This window comes from Melanostigma gelatinosum, assembly GCF_949748355.1.
Source record: "Melanostigma gelatinosum genome assembly, chromosome: 13".
Classification (NCBI taxonomy): domain Eukaryota; kingdom Metazoa; phylum Chordata; class Actinopteri; order Perciformes; family Zoarcidae; genus Melanostigma; species Melanostigma gelatinosum.
Window position 1 is genome coordinate 4,301,364 of NC_136646.1, and position 16,997 is coordinate 4,318,360.

Here is a 16,997-nt window from a genome sequence, read left to right on the forward strand (position 1 = left end):
CCTGAACACCAAGCATGCCAGTGCAAGTCAAAAGCCCCTTACATTGTTTATATCGAAATTGGAGGAGTTACGAAACAGCCAAAAACAACTGCAGTCTCATTCATGTGTTGGGTCTATAAATGACGCACTACGGGCTTCATATCTGGTTACAGAATAGCGAGAAAGGGGCTACCGCACACAATCGCCGAAGACGTGAGCTTGCCAGCTGCCAGAGAGATGGTGGAATGTATGATTGGGGAGAAAGAAGCAAAAAAGTTGGACATGATCCCGGTGTCCAACAACACTGTGTCGCGCCGCATCGATGCTTTGTCCGAAGACATCCTGGCTGCATTAGTCGCTCATTAATTGTAAATTAAATGTGATAATCTGCCTCTGAGCCTGTGCGTGTGTGCTCGCATCCGTATTGCTCTTTAAAAGTGAAGCCTTGTGTCACTGAAAGATATTGAAACTTTGTTGCAGTGTTTCAGGGCGTTTTCACACCTTCAGTTAATTTGCTTTGTTCCGATTCAGGGATTAATATGATACAATGTTGCAGTTGCTCCTTTGTTCGGTTTGTGTTCACACTGCAACATTTAACAGCGGACTAAATCTTGTAAACAAATGCCACGCGCGAGCAAACTGTTCTCTCATTGGTCCGATTCTTATGCGGCTATGAAGGCTTAAAAGGCTCTGTTGCTTCTTTTTTTCCCTTCTTTTTATTAAGGGGGGGGGGGGGTGTGCGAACCCAGTCGGGATGTAGAAGGGGGTGCGCGGCCTAAAAAGTTTGGGAACCACTGCTCTACATAATCCCATGTACAAGGCCACTATGGCTGTTGGACACGTACACGTGTACACGTACACGTGTACGTGTGTACGTACGCACGCACGTACGTACACGTGTACACGTACACGTACACGCGCGCGCGCACGTACGTACACGTGTACACGTACACGTACACGCGCGCGCGCACGTGTGTACGTACGTACGCACGCACGCACGCACGCACGCACGCACGCACGTTTTTGAACAATGCCTTTGATCATCACACTACGGAAGTAGGTAGAACTATATACACGTCCAAAATGACACAAAAGACCAAGGCTTTTACTAAGGTTAATGTCTAGATTTTCAATATAGACAATCAAAACATTAGACATACAGCAAAATTACATTACATTTTTAAAAGGACAGTCAGAGTGATCATGAACAAGAATCCATTGGAAATTTACTCCAACCTCTTTAAGAATTGTTTAACAGTTCAAATATGAGGAAATTATGAATGTCAAAATGTCTTTTGAGCTGACTTTTCCTTTAATTATCTCATAAAATGTACAGTAAAATTACATTAGACATTGTTATGTTCCCCTTTTAGGCATCTAGGGGATGCGGGGAGTAACGGTGTTAATTTCCCGGGGAAAGAGAGACTGCGCAATGATGACGTTAACAAAAGGGTATTTATTATAAAAGGGTATTTATTATAAAAGGGCTAGCTGCTCGCACGGCAGCAAAAGAAAACTACTTTCTGGTCAACAGAAAGCGACACTAGACATATAACAGCCCACACGACTGGAACAAAGGTGCCGATGGTCCACAGCAACACACACGCTGCTACGCGTTGCCCAAGGGTTGTCTGCTCACACGCACAGCCTCACTGCTGTCTGCCCAAGAGAGAGAGCTGGTCGTTCCAGAGATCCTCTCCTTTTAGCCACCAGCCACAGCTAATCGCGATTGAACGCAGCCGCGTCCAATCAGTCGCTGCAGCTGGCATCCGGGACAGAGGGTGACACCCGAGAAGACTGAGGAAACAGAGGGAGAGCACAAACACGGCACGTAACAGACATGGAGATATATGGGGTCATCTTGAACAGAACTCCAATGGAAATTTTAGCAAACCAATGAAGGAAATGTTTTTTCTTCAGATCAAAGATTATTATTTGGTAATATTATAATTTTCGAGCCCTTTTTCAATTAAAGATTATACAGCAGTGTAACTTCAGATTTTATTATTGTTGTATTTCACGTAATGTACAAAATGACGTTGTTTTTGACTTGTTATATCAAATTGGGCAAATTATTGATGAAATATAGGTCTATTTCCGGGCTTTTTGGGCTATCCAAGCACCCGTACCGTAGCACCCCGAATAGACGAGCATTACATTTCAAGTGCCGGCTGACGTGACCGAGGTTCCGCAGATGACGGACCACTTGACCGCAGTTTAGAACCTCCTTATTTCAGTTTCTGGGAAATTTGTTACAGCTTAATCTGTTGTTGCTATCTAGTTTTCTTTTCAGTGTGGACAGTGTGAACATGTGTACATCTGTAGATTAACAGATTTGCACGGGACGCATGTCGCATTTTTGAAATCGCTCAACATAATTTTGTTTCAGTTGAAGCGTGCCGCAACACTCGGAGTCACCCAGACCTTCGCCCACATTATAAGCAGCGGTTTTGGCCACAGCTTTTTGGTTCAACAACACGAGTAACCAGTGGTGCCGTTTGGTCACGATGGAGAGAGAAATGCCATCTCGGCTGCTAATAAGACGACCGAGCCCCATTTGGGGTTCGAGCGATACTGTTTAGCGTGGTAGCGTGTCGTAGAATGCACTTTTCATGAACAAATATAATGAATGCTCCACACATATTATATACCGAATTAATGAAAAAAGTCTGGGCAACATCATCATTTACACACATATTTTACACACTGCAAACACATATTATTATTATATTATTATATACACATTATACACAAACTAATATCATATCTAGAAGATTTACCACAATATCACGTATTTTTAGCCAAAAATCGGCGATCTATGCACTCTGCATAGATCGCAGGCAGCTATTATGGCAGATTGATACATGAGAAAGCACGAGGATTCGACCCCGCGTCGAATCAAACTCTCTAAATTCCACTCAAACCGTTCAAAAGTTACATAAGCAAAGCCAACAAACAACAATACCACTCCACAGCAAAAAAATTGGAACGCAGCGTACCTTTTGCTGATTTTCGTGACAAAAAAGGCAGGTAATCCATTGAAATCCGCGTAAGCGTTATAGTCCGTGCCCTGCACTCTCTGTCTGTAAGGAGATGCAGGTCCTGGGAGCTTCTATGACAAAAAGGTCAACATTCTGCTGCTGGACCAATGAATTTAACCGTGGGGGTTGTTCCGCGCAGATCGAGATTTGTAGTTGGTAAAAGTCTGTCAATCTACTAAATAACCCACCTACTGCTTTCGTGAGTCTCTTCCGCACTGAACAAGGTGTCACATGATGAAATCCGCCAATCACTGGCCTTACAAATGTTTACAGAGACACACTGGCCAAATCCCAATCCCAAATCCCCCCTAAACCCTCAAACCCTGAACCCTCAAGGACTTACTGACGTCACCTGGTCAGTGGTTGAGTGTGAGAGACTGTGAGGGCTTGAGATGGTGTAAATAGGAATGGGACAGCACTTTGCTGCAACATATCACGTTCCCATGAAAACGACTAAAAATATGATGTATAATTGTGTGTATTTATTTTATACTTTGTACTTCCTGATGTGAACGTCTTCAGGCTCTTTTCTCACTAGATGAGGTAACTTCATATAATCTATTTACTCGTTTTTGTCAAAACAGCTTCAATGACAAAATCAAATATTTGATGAATAAATAAATAAATATCTTCTGATTTAATGTTTATTTTTTGTTCTATCTTTAACCCTTAATGTTTCTGATTACATTTATTATGACAGGCTGAACACACGTGAGCCGTCCTCTTTGTTTCCCTTTTTTTCACGTCTCCATGCTTCCACTGGTTACCCCGTGATTAACGTCACATTGCAATGATTTGTGGGTAATTCCCTGAGGCTAAGTCAGCATACCATGCTGACTTACGGAAAGGGTTCATAAAGGGCTCAACATGTCTGCCAGAGAGCCCTCAAACACTTGATGATTTGACAGTGGGACATCCCTAAACCCTCACGGACTTCGCAGGAGCGCGCCTCAAAGTCCGTGAGTCCGAAAGTGGGCACATTGGGGTTTGGCCAGACAGAGAGGAGAAAATTCCGTGGAGGAGAGATATGAGAGCTCAAAATGATGCCAAACTGCTTTATTAGGATTATTGAACACTCTTAGTGATAAGACAAGTGAATATATAGTTAATATACAGTTATATAATATGTAAAATTAGAATGAGAATTTGGCTTGACTGTCTGTACTCAGACCTCTAGTATGCTGGCCTGCTTCACTCAATCGAAGTAAGATTTGTTTGTGGAGACTGTAAACATGTTGTGCTATGATTTGGGAGAGTTTTTAGCTTTCATCTGCATCATTAAAAAAAGATATTCATGCTGTCAGTGCTTTTTTTCAGGTGAACCTGAAACTTTTTCAATTTGAGCTGTGTGCCATCTTCATTCACTATTAACGGGTAACATATACACAATATTTTCACATCTCAACACATCTCACAAGTGTTACCGGTATTCTAGCATTAAAATGATGAAAATAGACCTTGTAGTTACAGAATTCAGAAAGTTACAGTAAATGTGCGAAGATCATGGAATGTAGGAATGTCCTGGCTGCGTTTTCTGTCAAGCTGTTTCTGATGTGCCTGAAGTTTAGAAGGTTGAATTTGATGTGGGTCGCTACCTTAGTGAGTGAGATGTACACACACCGTGACACATGGGGAGAGACGAGGTTAGAGACAGCAGAGCAGGATTTATTTTTTAATCCAGTCGTTATTTTACTTGAAATGAGAAGAACATTTATTCATGTATTTCTATGTATTATTTATAATACATCCAGATAAATTTGAAAAATGAGAATAATATTTGTTGAAATATAATTAATTATTACTATAATTAAATATAGTACACGACAGAACAGTAGACGAAATATAATTTCTTTATTTGATTTGACGGTTGTTTACTACACAGAGACGTTGTTACTACTAGACTTCTTGAATATAGATATACCCAAATTATATATATATCATTTTTATATAATTTATATTTATATATGTTGGGGTCTGACCATATGGCTTCAATATGTGCTGTGGACAAAGAGAATCAGGCCTTAACCTTTTCAAGCAAAGGTCTCATCCTGACTTGTAGTTTGATGAGAACAAGCCTCCTCTGGGTGGAATTTCACACTTGGGTGTAAATTCCCCCCCCCCCCCCCAAAAACTATGGGTCCTGAAGTCACCTGATTGGCCGAGAGCCAAGAGACCCGAGGACCCCTGTGGTTCAGCCGCTGTTCTACAAAACTGTCTGCAGTTTCACACTCCACGCTTTTTCCCTTCGACCTCCGTCGAACAGGGAGCACACAACGGTCTCTTCGCTCTGGACTTCCGTCTAGGCTCAAGAAGAATCACCAGAGGACCCGATCGACCTCAACCCCCACTCATCTCAGCACGCACGTGCCATTTCGCTGGACGAAATCGACCACGTCTATTCTGAGTTTAAGGCCTTGGCCCGCGGAAAGCATCCTTCCTCCCACGCGCCGCTCCCCACCTTCGTGTACACGCTACGGTACTAGGGAGACCAAACAATCTTCCTTCACCGACCATTACCGGGAGATACGAACCGACACGTGTCTCAGCCGACGTTGGAAACCACAGGCCCTCCTCTCTGCAGCGAGCCGGGCCGAACCAGCAGCCGCTCACCAGCGACGCCGAAACAGCAGCAGCCTCACGCTTTTCTTTTCCTCCTGGAGGAGGAAAGACCATTCATCGACAAACACTCTACAACCTTGCCACGAAGCATCTCATAGTAAGAGTCACGGTGTCTGGGCATAGTTTAGCTTAAATGAACTTAAGTTTAATTCAGGCCATTCATTTATATGTTATTATTCCCGTGTTTTTGTCGTGTTAAAGTCATTGTTTTCGTTTTGCTGAGAGATTACGCAATCGTCGACGGAGCTCCGAGGCCCGTCGTACTGTGCGTTTCCTGTTTGACTTGCTTTTGGGATTATTTGATTTCATCTTTGTTCTTGCTCTATTTCCTTGAGTCGATTCTGTGAGTGAAGTGTGGAAACGCGACTATCGGGCATAAGTGTCGTCAGTTCGCGAAGCGACAACGGCAACTTGTGTGAGATACGCTCGGCGATCCTCATTCTCACTACGACGCGACATCGCACACAGAAACTCTGATTCCTCTCTCTGCCCTTTTATTCCTCTTGTTTTCCGTAACTTGCACACACATAGAGCTCCGGATTGTGGGTGAAACTCTCACCTATTGTTCTAACACACGTGTGCGCCGACACACGCAACCACATATAGCTGACCACCCCCCCCCTCCATTCGCCATTTGGTCTAAGTCACTCGACTCCGCCATCTGGTGGTAGGTTTTAGCTATAACGCTTTAAGGCCCCTCCCTGTTTGTCTGCGTCACTCGACGCCGCCATCTTTGTAGTCTTTAGCGATAGCTTTAAAGACTCACCTTCCTTTCCACACACAGACCCACACACACACACACACACACACACACACACACACACACACACACACACACACACACACACACACACACACATACTTGTATTACATACATCATCACCCATTTTATTCATTTGTTTAGATATTAGGCACATAAAATTGTATGATAGCGTTGTTGGTTGTGATATTAATTGATCTGATCACTTATTATTTCGATTTAATAAATTCTGTTATATTTTAAAGAGCAGTCGTTTGTGATTACTTGTGCATATTTGTGTAATAAGATCTGTATGTAGTAGCCTGTGCTCGAACTTAAAAACCTTCACTGTCACTGAATGTGTAGTCATACGCAGACTATTGACATTACGAGTGACTACTAATTATGAGACTTAGTTTTATCGTTTGGTTATTGGTCCCTGTTCGCAGGGTGGTGCCCCGTTTTTATTAATAATCATTAATAATTGTTACATACATCAATAATTCTGTTGATGTCAAGAATTCAGTTTCTTAAATGCTGATAACCCAAACACGCTCCCTTAGTTCCCAACATATATATTATATATATATAAATTACATACAAATGATACATATATATATAATATAATTTGGGTCGTGGGTCGCGGCTTGTCATTAAGGGGTGATGGTGGGTCCCGCAGCCAGACCAGTTGAGAACCACTGGCCTAGAACACACGTCACAACATAAGTTCTCCCGTTCGCCCCTCAGTGTATCATCATGTTCTAAAGATAAAGTGTTGTCATATTCAACAGACAAGAGAGAAAGAAGGGTAAGAATTGTACCCAGGTTCCCTAAAGCTAACGATATGCTTCATGTATCATATCCCCACATGTGTATGAACCTTTCTATCTTAATTGCTCTGGTCTGTGGTGCCTGCATTCTTTGGCCCTGACAAATCACTGATATCAAGTACTGTACAAGAAGATTCCTTCAGGCGAGTAGTAGCACGAGCAAACCCACACATGCACACACGGTTGGAGTCACACTCACACATGTTTACACCCACATGCACCATCTGGAACTATCAAGCATATCAAGATGCAGGGCGATCAAGCAGCCTTAGAGAGAGAGAGAGAGAGAGAGCGAGAGAGAGAGAGAAAAGTCAAGCCCATGTGACTAAATTCCCACAGCCACCACAACATTCACACTCTGACTGGGGGTCGGGGGGCTCTCATTAACCCTGTGAGTCTGAACCAGGGAGGATTAATGCCACAGTGGCTTTTCATGATCTGCATAGAGGCTGGTGTGCGTGTGTGTGTGTGTTTGTGTGTGTGTGTGTGTGTGTCACCTTCAGTTGAGATTTAGTAGGCTAACTGAATGCAAACCCACTCCGACTCCCCCCAGATGTGCTGGAAAGCTGCTTTGAGTCTAGTTGTTGAATGAGGTTGAAATACAGCAACATGTCACGAAAGAATCAGAATCAGAAACCGTTCATTGACAATGTATGTTGCACAGATTTAATGTGCATTTGTGCTGTATTCTCTTCTGTATTAGTTTTTTACTGTATAAACTGGGTACTGTATATGTAACTGAAGATTTACATTGCATTGTGGGAAAATATTACCTGAAATGATACAGGAATGAACTGGCTTCAAATGAGAAACTGTCCTTGATTTGAGTGCGATATTTTGTTTTAACATCAGAGCTCAGGACATTTACCTTGAGACTTTCACTTCAGATTAAAAGTTTTATATTATTATATTATACTGAATATTGTTATATGATATATATATATTATTATATTATACAGCATATTATTATATGATTTATATATTGTTATATTATACTGAATTGCCTGTGAGGGTGACAAGAGTAAGATGTCCTGACGTGTTTGTCAAAGTGTTATCTCCTGATTTTTTTCGTGTTGGAATAAATGTAATAATAACTGCAAAGTAGTAATGCGTGTTTGATACCTGAATGTTTTTGCATCAAATCATTCTGGGATGTTTGCTGAAATTGATTGGATGTGGCACAGCCCCACCTAGAACATGTTCCACCACCACCACTGCACCAGAGATCGTTTTAGTGTGGACGGAATTGCCAGTAGGTGAATGTGAGTGTGACCTTTCTGTCAGCCCTGTGACAGTCTGGCGACCTGTCCAGGTGAGCTCCGTCGTTGCCCAATGTCGGCTGGGATCGGCTTCAGGCCCCCCCCCCCCCCCCCCCCCCTGAAAAGCAGAAGCAGTTACAGGGTTATTGATAGATTTGATATTTTCACTCAGTCCCTGTGTGACTTTTTACAGTGTGGAGCATCCTAAATGGAAAGGCTGATCAATGTGTAGGGGGAGTAGCACCGTAGAATAGTCTACAGAAGAAACTCCTCGCTCCATCTGATGCCTTTGGCAGGAGGGGAGGACAGACAGCAGAGACAGAGAGCGCTTCTTTCCAGGTGTTGCATGCGGCTCCGCCCACCCGCCTTCCGTCCTCCGCCCCCCGTGCCCCCGAGTCCAGGCTGCGGGGCGGGGGCTGGGCCACCGACACGCAGACGCTCCCAGAGTGGACAGCGAGGACACTACTGTGCACACGGAGAGAACAGCAGGGGCGCAGCAGCTCAGCTCAGTCGGTCCCTGCCTTCACGCAACCAGCGCGCACGACCGTCCTTCTCTTCGATAGGGAGTCCGTGTTCTTCAGAGTTCCGCTTCTCTTCTCCTCCGGCTCAGAGCGGCGTCACTCGGACAGGATGTCGGAACTTTCCGTCAATGACCACCTCGAAGGGATTTTATCTGATTTTGAAGGTATGTAGGCTGAACTGTTGAATGACTTAACTGGCGCACACTCATAAACCCCGATGGGTGGCTGGAGCGAGAGGTCTCCTCAAAATAAAACGGACACTTTGCTGAAAGGTGAGCAAAGACACTGTCCAATTATTTTAGAAAGCAATAAATACAAAGCATGTTCTTTGGATTGCTTTTCGTTAATACCAGAGCCGTTTATATTGTAGTTGATCAGCACACAAAGAATATGTGTGGATAGTATCCGGAGGGTCCGGGCTGTGTTGGTACTTTGTACACGTCACCTCGGGACATTTTTCACTATAACTGTCATTTTGTTGAACAGTCATTTAATGTAGCTGGATTGATAATGAGTAGCACGCGTGTGATATGGGCTCACATCAGTCTGGTATTGTGATCAGAGAAGAACTGGTTGAAGATATTTGGTGTCTTTCTGATAGCACGAGGTCACTTGATACTGTTTGGTTCTGTGTTCCTCTGAGTGAGACTTCCAGTGTAATTAGCGCAGTGAGATGGAAAAGGGCCTGGGCAGGTAAGAGAGCAGCACTAATAACATAGTGTAGCAACGCCTCTCTCTCACACTCAGAGAGCGCGAGAGAGCGAGAGAGAGAGACACACTCAGAGAGAGAGAGAGAGAGCGAGAGAGAAAACCAGAGAGAGAGAGAGAGAGAGAGCGAGCGAGAGAGAGAGAGAGACTCAGAGAGAGAGAGAGAGAGAGAGAGAGAGAGCGAGAGAGAAAAACAGAGAGAGAGAGCGAGAGAGAAAAACAGAGAGAGAGAGAGAGCGAGAGAGAGACACACTCAGAGAGAGAGAGAGAGAGAGAGAGAGACAGACACTCAGAGAGAGAGAGAGAGAGAGAGAGAGAGAGAGAGAGAGAGAGAGACAGACACTCAGAGAGAGAGAGAGAGAGAGAGAGAGAGAGAGAGACAGACACTCAGAGAGAGAGAGAGAGAGAGAGAGAGAGAGAGAGAGACACTCAGAGAGAGAGAGAGAGAGAGAGAGAAAAACAGAGAGAGAGAGTGAGAGAGAAAAACAGAGAGAGAGAGAGAGCGAGAGAGAGAGAGACACACTCAGAGAGAGAGAGAGAGAGAGAGAGAGAGACAGACACTCAGAGAGAGAGAGAGAGAGACAGACACTCAGAGAGAGAGAGAGAGAGAGACAGACACTCAGAGAGGGAGAGAGAGAGACAGACACTCAGAGAGAGAGAGAGAGAGAGAGAGAGAGAGAGACAGACACTCAGAGAGAGAGAGCGAGCGAGAGAGAGAGAGAGAGAGAGAGACACAGAGAGAGAGAGCGCAAGAGAGAGACAGACACACAGAGAGAGAGAGAGAGACAGACAGAGAGTAAATTGAGCTCTATTCGTCTCTCTAACACTCCTGCTCTTTTCTGACTTGGCTGAATACATACATTTATTTGTTATCGTTCTCTTAAAAGTGTATATTTAACATTCTAGTAATGTATGAATACTTCTATAAAAAGGTCAAATGGAAAATATTCGAGAAAAATAAACTTACTTACCCACAAACAAACGCAGATAAATGAATGCACCAGGAAGACTGGCCTATATACCCGATAACCTTTTTATATCACATGTACACATGTACACACTATAGCTGCGAGCTGTCAAATGTCTTGACGACCACTGAACTGATCAAACAGCGTGTTCATTATAAAGCTCAATGAACTCAAAACTCAGAGTCTATTTGATGGTGTTTGCCGTTCTGTACGTGAACACGAGTGAGTTGTAGCTGGTAACATCTCTCTCCTGTGTGTTGGGCCACTCTAACAGTACACACGTCTGGAAAGCCAGTTTGTTGAGGTTGCATTGGCCATCTTTGGTAGTTAATAGCCTCACATAGCTCGACAAGCTATCACACTCAGCTGTACTTCCGTTGCCAAACTCCATGCGCACACTTCCATAATGTCATCAGTGTTTGTAAATTGTAAAAGGGTCCATCTGTCTCAACGAGGCTCAGTAAAAAATGATTTACAGCACCTGATACAGGATTCTTGAAGCCAATACCAAAATGAATATTTTATAGTTAAAACAATCAACACACACATAACATAAAGAAATCATTGATGATAGAGATTGTGGTGAGCAGGACATTGGACAGTGTACGAGCAGGTTCAACATAAGAGCATGTGTGGGTCACTAAAATACCTTCATCACAGCTGACTGCTGGTCATTCCACACGTCCAGCTGACAGCAAACAGCTCTGAACCGTGACATGGTTCCTAACCCTTGAACCCATGTTTATTATTACAACACGGGGGGGACGGGATAAGAAAGAGTGTTTCAATTATCTAAAAATGACAAAACGTCATCAATCATAAAACAGACAGCTGCTCGTCATAGGCAATATGCAAACAATGTGTTTTGAGTTGTCTTTTAAAACTCTACTGAGTCAGCAGGGCTCATTTGTTTGGGCGTTGTGGATAAAAGTGAGTCCAGACCTTTGAATCTGTCCACTCCACTGAGTCTGAGTGCACTGATTCGTCTGACATCGTGACATGAAACAGCGGTTTCTCCATTAAAAAGTAATCAACCTATCAGCGCAGCGGGGGGAAGAACAATTAGCCAATCAACGCCAAGGGTAGTTTGTCCGACTGCTACGAGACGGTGGGTTGAGACTCGGCCACAGTTGTTTTTCCGTGGCGTCTTTGTTGGTGTATCACCAACCCCCTTCTCTACTCTTCTCCAGCTGTTCTCATTCGTCACTGCAGCCGTAGCAGTAAGTGTAGTTCATACTTGCCGTAGTGCAGCTGGTGCGAGCAGCAGAAGATGACGTAATCACGGCCTGCACGACGCATGCGAAGGGTCCGCAAGTGGTGCTTGGTTGTGCACTTCTGAATTGTTGTAACGATCACGTGACTCTCACAACTAGTTCACTGATAAAAGCTTTCTTTACATGTCTGGAGATTACAAAGGACAATTTGTTTTTCGAGGTTTTAAACATCTTTATGTGAGTTTATATTTTGCAGCCAAATCAAATTGTTTACAGAATATCAACCTTATACCTTTATAAAGCATGTAATACTTGAGGTCTTGTACAAAGACCATGAATATGAGATATGAGTTTACAGATAATTACAATCCCTCCTCGTCATGGTGGAGGTTGCTTTATGGCTTTATGCCGGTTACACATACAGTCTATGGGCATATCTCTGGGTTACACTTGTGGTCTTTTTGATGCTTTACATTTCATTTTGTTTCATATCTCTTTTGGAGAATAATGCAACTACCAGCACACTGAGCATAAACACCTTCATGCTCGGAGCTCACACTGCGGTGCCTATAAACGAAGCTTGAAGCTCGACTGCCACCTCTTTACAGTACATTGTGAATCTTCAAACCGTACAAGTAAGGATGTCTGGATTAACCGACTTTTACTATAACTGAGATTCTATAAATCACAGTTTCATAACCGTAAGAATTGAAGAAGCTGCAATATCGATGGTATCGATTCCTACATTAGTGGCCTGTGACAATGACTTTCCTGAGACACGTTGTTTGTGTGTGCTGTGAACGTCATATGTCTGTTCTGGTTTGTTTTGTGTGTGTGTGTGTGTGTGTGTGTGTGTGTGTGTGTGTGTGTGTGTGTGTAAGAGCTGTACAAATGTCAGAGGAAACCAATGCTCTAGCCTTGTATCTGCCTTAAGTGGGCAGTGAGGGAGCATTTTGGATAAAACATGACCAGAATCATGTGAACCCAGATTATTTACACAGTTTAACCATCAGAGTGTCTAAAAACCTTTTTCTCGGCCTTGAATAAGTACAAATTTGCGGCCTTAATGTTTTCTAGTTGCTGGTCTTATTATGCCAAATTAAGTTGTGAACAAATCCGTGTTGTACTCGACAGGAGAGCTAGTAATGTCAGTAACATTGACAGCTAACAGCTGTTCTTATAAAGCACGGAGCAGAACCGTATGGCTCTGCTGTGGAGGTTCCTTTAGTTCCATACTCCGTTCAGTAATCGCCGGCAGCCAATATTCGTCCACACACCCAACCTTAATGTTCTTCAACCAACCAGACACGGCTCTTTGAAAATAATTTTCAAAGTGAATACCATGAAGACCTGGTCTCACATTACAGCGTGGACAGAGAAAACATAAGACAGATGATCTGATTGTCATGTGATCAATCTTTCACAAGCATAGTTGTCATACTTGAGCTTGCCAGCTCATCACTCATGACAGACACAACCCTTCTAGCCATGATATTTTTCTAGACCTATTTGAAACACTACCAATCAGGCAAAGATTGAGAAAACATGAAAGAAGAATAGCTTTAATAACTATGAATATCTTCAGAGTGAGGACGGTGAAGGAGTTATGAACCGACTTGGTTCTTCCTCATGGTGATCCATCACGTCCCGGGACCCTGCAGGGACAGTACACCAAAAGCTGCCCCCCTCTGCATTCATTCTGTCTTACTTTCCACATTCTTCTGTTTAGACAGGTGTTGATCTGTGCCTCTAAAAAATTAGTGTAACCTTTGGCCAAAGACCGCCACTGTTGCTGCATTTTCAACTACAGCTGCAACTGTTGTCTATTTGACACTAAAACTGGCCAAAGGATAGTCGGTACCTTTACTTGTAAAGATGCCAAGTAGCTAAAGAAATGAGGGGCTTGGGGTCAGCTTGGATAACTTGATCTTCTGTGCCAGAGACACACTTCACTCCGTCCTCTACAATTACAGGGAGTCAAACTTTTCTGTCTGACCTGTGTTACTTCCCAGAGTTACCCTCTGGCAGTGAACCCGGTTTGTCCAGCAGCTGGGTTTGAGCCCAGAGCCCCCCGGGGAAGAAGATCATCACATGTGACCGATCTAAATTAGATTTTAACAGGGGAGCGATTGTTAATGCTGGGCTGGCCAGCCAGCTGTGGAATGCTGGGTGAAAGATGGTGCCTCATCTCCAGCGCCCACTTGTGTTTGAATCAGATGGATGGGAGCCACCATCTAAAGGCTTGAGTTCTAATGCTGCGTTCACACCGGTCGCGTTGATTTTTTGACGCGCGTCGAGATTACATACAAAGTCTATGCACAGACGCGATGAGACTGGCGCGCCGCGATTTTGCGATGGCGCGGCGCGTTGGACGCGTTATTGCAGTGCGGTGGACGCGGTGGACGCATTGGACGCCGCAAAATCGCCAACGCGCGAGTTGAAATTTTTCAACTTCTGCGAAATAATCGCGTGACGCTGTGGCGCGATAGCCTATCAGCGTTGAGTTGCTGCCCCCGTCATCAGTGCCGTAGCTCATAACTCCTGCCGGTGCTGAATCGCAAACAACAATGGAGGACAAATTAATAGTGGCGGTTTGTGGCTTCCCCGAGCTCTACGATACGTCGTCGTATCTCCACCGCGACCGAACTAAAAAAGATATGGCATGGAGGAAAGTAAGTGAGGACGTCGGACAACCTGGTAAGTTATTATTATGTCTTTGTTACTTGATTCTAGCTATCGGTTGTAATTTACTAACTAGCTATATGAACCATGTTAGCATGAAAGCTAGCCCAACCACCGGCTTTCACACTAAATACGTTATGCGTTCCTTGTCAGATGAGATTTGCCGACGGAAGTGGAAGACTCTCAGGGACACCTATTTGAGAAAGAGGAGAGAGGAGACAGAGAGAAAGAGTGGCTCAGGAGCAGGGCCATCAAAGAAATGGAAGTACTCTGCGGTTCTGTCTTTCCTCAACCCCTTCGTGACTCCCAGGGAGAGTAGCGGTAACATGGGGAGGGTCGAGGGAGACAGTACCGCAGAGTACTTCACAGATGCAGGACCAGACCAGGACGACATGTCAGAGGCAGCAACAGGGCCATCTGAGATTGACAGGAGAGGTTTGTTGAAGTGAAGACACAAAAGCACAGCATAGTTAAGTCATACAGAAAATATTACTACAGCTGAAGTAGTAACGACAGGCCAAAGCAGTGCAAGAGGTTTGTTTTTTTCATTTGGCAAAGCCTGGTTCTGTATAGTCTTCATACTTATTAAAAAAAATGTTTCATGAGCAAAAATAAGTTACAATAAAGGTGAGTTTTGAACCCTGGGCTCTGGATCTTAAACCACTATACTGTCATAGCTTTGAAGGCAAATGACCAATTAATTAAAGCAGCACTTTTGAGTCATACAATTGTTTTATTGTTGATGTTCAAAGATGAAACAGATTGGTCATCAGAGGACGGTGAGGAAGAACCTCAAGGTGCTGCTGCTCCTCCTCCTCCTCCTGCTGCTCCTCCCGCTCCTGCTCCACCCATGGGTATGTACATCACAAAAGTTGGATTGCATTTTTTTGTATGAATACAATTCATGCATTCATGGTATGTTTTTCACAATTACAAATATTTACTTTACAAGCTATTGTAGTGATGGGATGCAATAGTTTCACTAAATATGTTGTTTCCATGTCATACAGGAAAGAGAAGGGCCCCAAAAAGGCCAACAGGGATCGAGAAGCAGCAGGAGATAGAGAAGCGCCTTCTGCAGGCATTGGAAAGAGACACCCCTGCTCCACCACTATCTGAGGATGAACTCTTCATGAGGAGCCTGGTTCCTTCCCTGGCAAGATTGCCACCCCAGCAAAAGGAATATGTAAAATTGCAAATTCACAAATTAATTTATGAAGCCAGCACTGTGGTGCTGAATTTGGAACATTTGGAGTAGACATTTGGGGGACAATCTTTCCAGGGAACGAACCAGGAATTAAAAAAAAAACAATTACAGTTTGTATATGTTTTTTGTATATGTTTTTCTATATATTTTCAATAAATAAATGCACTTCATTTCATGTTACTTTGTCCATGTTCTTTATTGTAGTTTTACAAGAAAACTTAACAAAGGATACAACTATGCATACCGTGCCAAGCGGTCCACGGAGGATGCAATCTGCTCTGCTCTCCACCCAGCCTTCACCCATCTGGACTCAAAAGACTCATATGTGAGAATGCTGTTCATAGACTAGTTCAGCATTCAACACCATAATCCCACAAAAACTCATCTTCAAACTTGACCAGCTGGGGCTCAACACCTCGCTGTGTAACTGGCTGCTGGACTTCCTCAGCGAGAGGCCACAAGCAGTACGTGTCGGCAACAACACCTCGAGCAGCATCACACTGAGCACAGGGGCCACTCAAGGCTGTGTGCTCAGTCCACTGCTCTTCACCTTGCTGACACACGGCTGCACTACAACCTACAGCACCAATCACATGGTCAAGTTTGCAGACGACACAACTCTGGTTGGTCTCATCACCAACAACGATGAGACCCACTATAGGAAGGAGGTCAGCCTTCTGACCACGTGGTGCAGAGACAACAACCTCCTTCTGAATAACAGCAAGACCAAGGACATTATTGTTGACTTCCGGAGAGGCCACACTCAACACCCACCACTGACCATCAATGGTGCTGACATAGAGAGAGTGAGCAGCACCAAATTCCTGGGGGTGGACATCAGTGAGGACCTCTCGTGGACAGGCAACACAACATCACTGGCAAAGAAAGCCCAGAGGCGCCTCTACTTTCTCCGCAAACTGAAGAAGGCAAGAACACCACCACCCATCATGTGCACCTTTTACCAAGGCACCATTGAGAGCATCCTGACAAACTGCATCACTGTGTGGGGCGGAAGCTGCACTGACTACAACAGGAAAGCCCTGCAGCGCATAGTGAACACAGCTGAAAGGATCATTGGTGCCTCACTCCCCTCCCTGCAGGACATATATGACACTCGCCTCATCCGCAAAGTGACCATGATTGTGCGCGACTCCAGCCACCCCTCACACAGTCTCTTCAGCCTCCTGCCCTCTGGGAGAAGATACCGGAGCCTCCGTGCTCGCACCACCA

At 44.2% G+C, this 16,997-nt stretch overlaps 1 protein-coding gene across 1 annotated transcript in view; it reads left to right on the plus strand.

Annotated features, from left to right (window-relative positions):
• LOC306787342 (uncharacterized protein) overlaps positions 1 to 16,997 on the plus strand; it is a gene marked incomplete at its 5' end in the record, with an annotated part of 128,583 nt that overhangs the window by 50,915 nt on the left and 60,671 nt on the right. Inside the window, one exon of the mRNA XM_079282459.1 lies at positions 8,764 to 9,152. Within this exon, the coding sequence (XP_079138585.1) occupies positions 8,764 to 9,152 (389 nt within the window). The remainder of the gene's footprint in view (positions 1 to 8,763; positions 9,153 to 16,997) is intronic.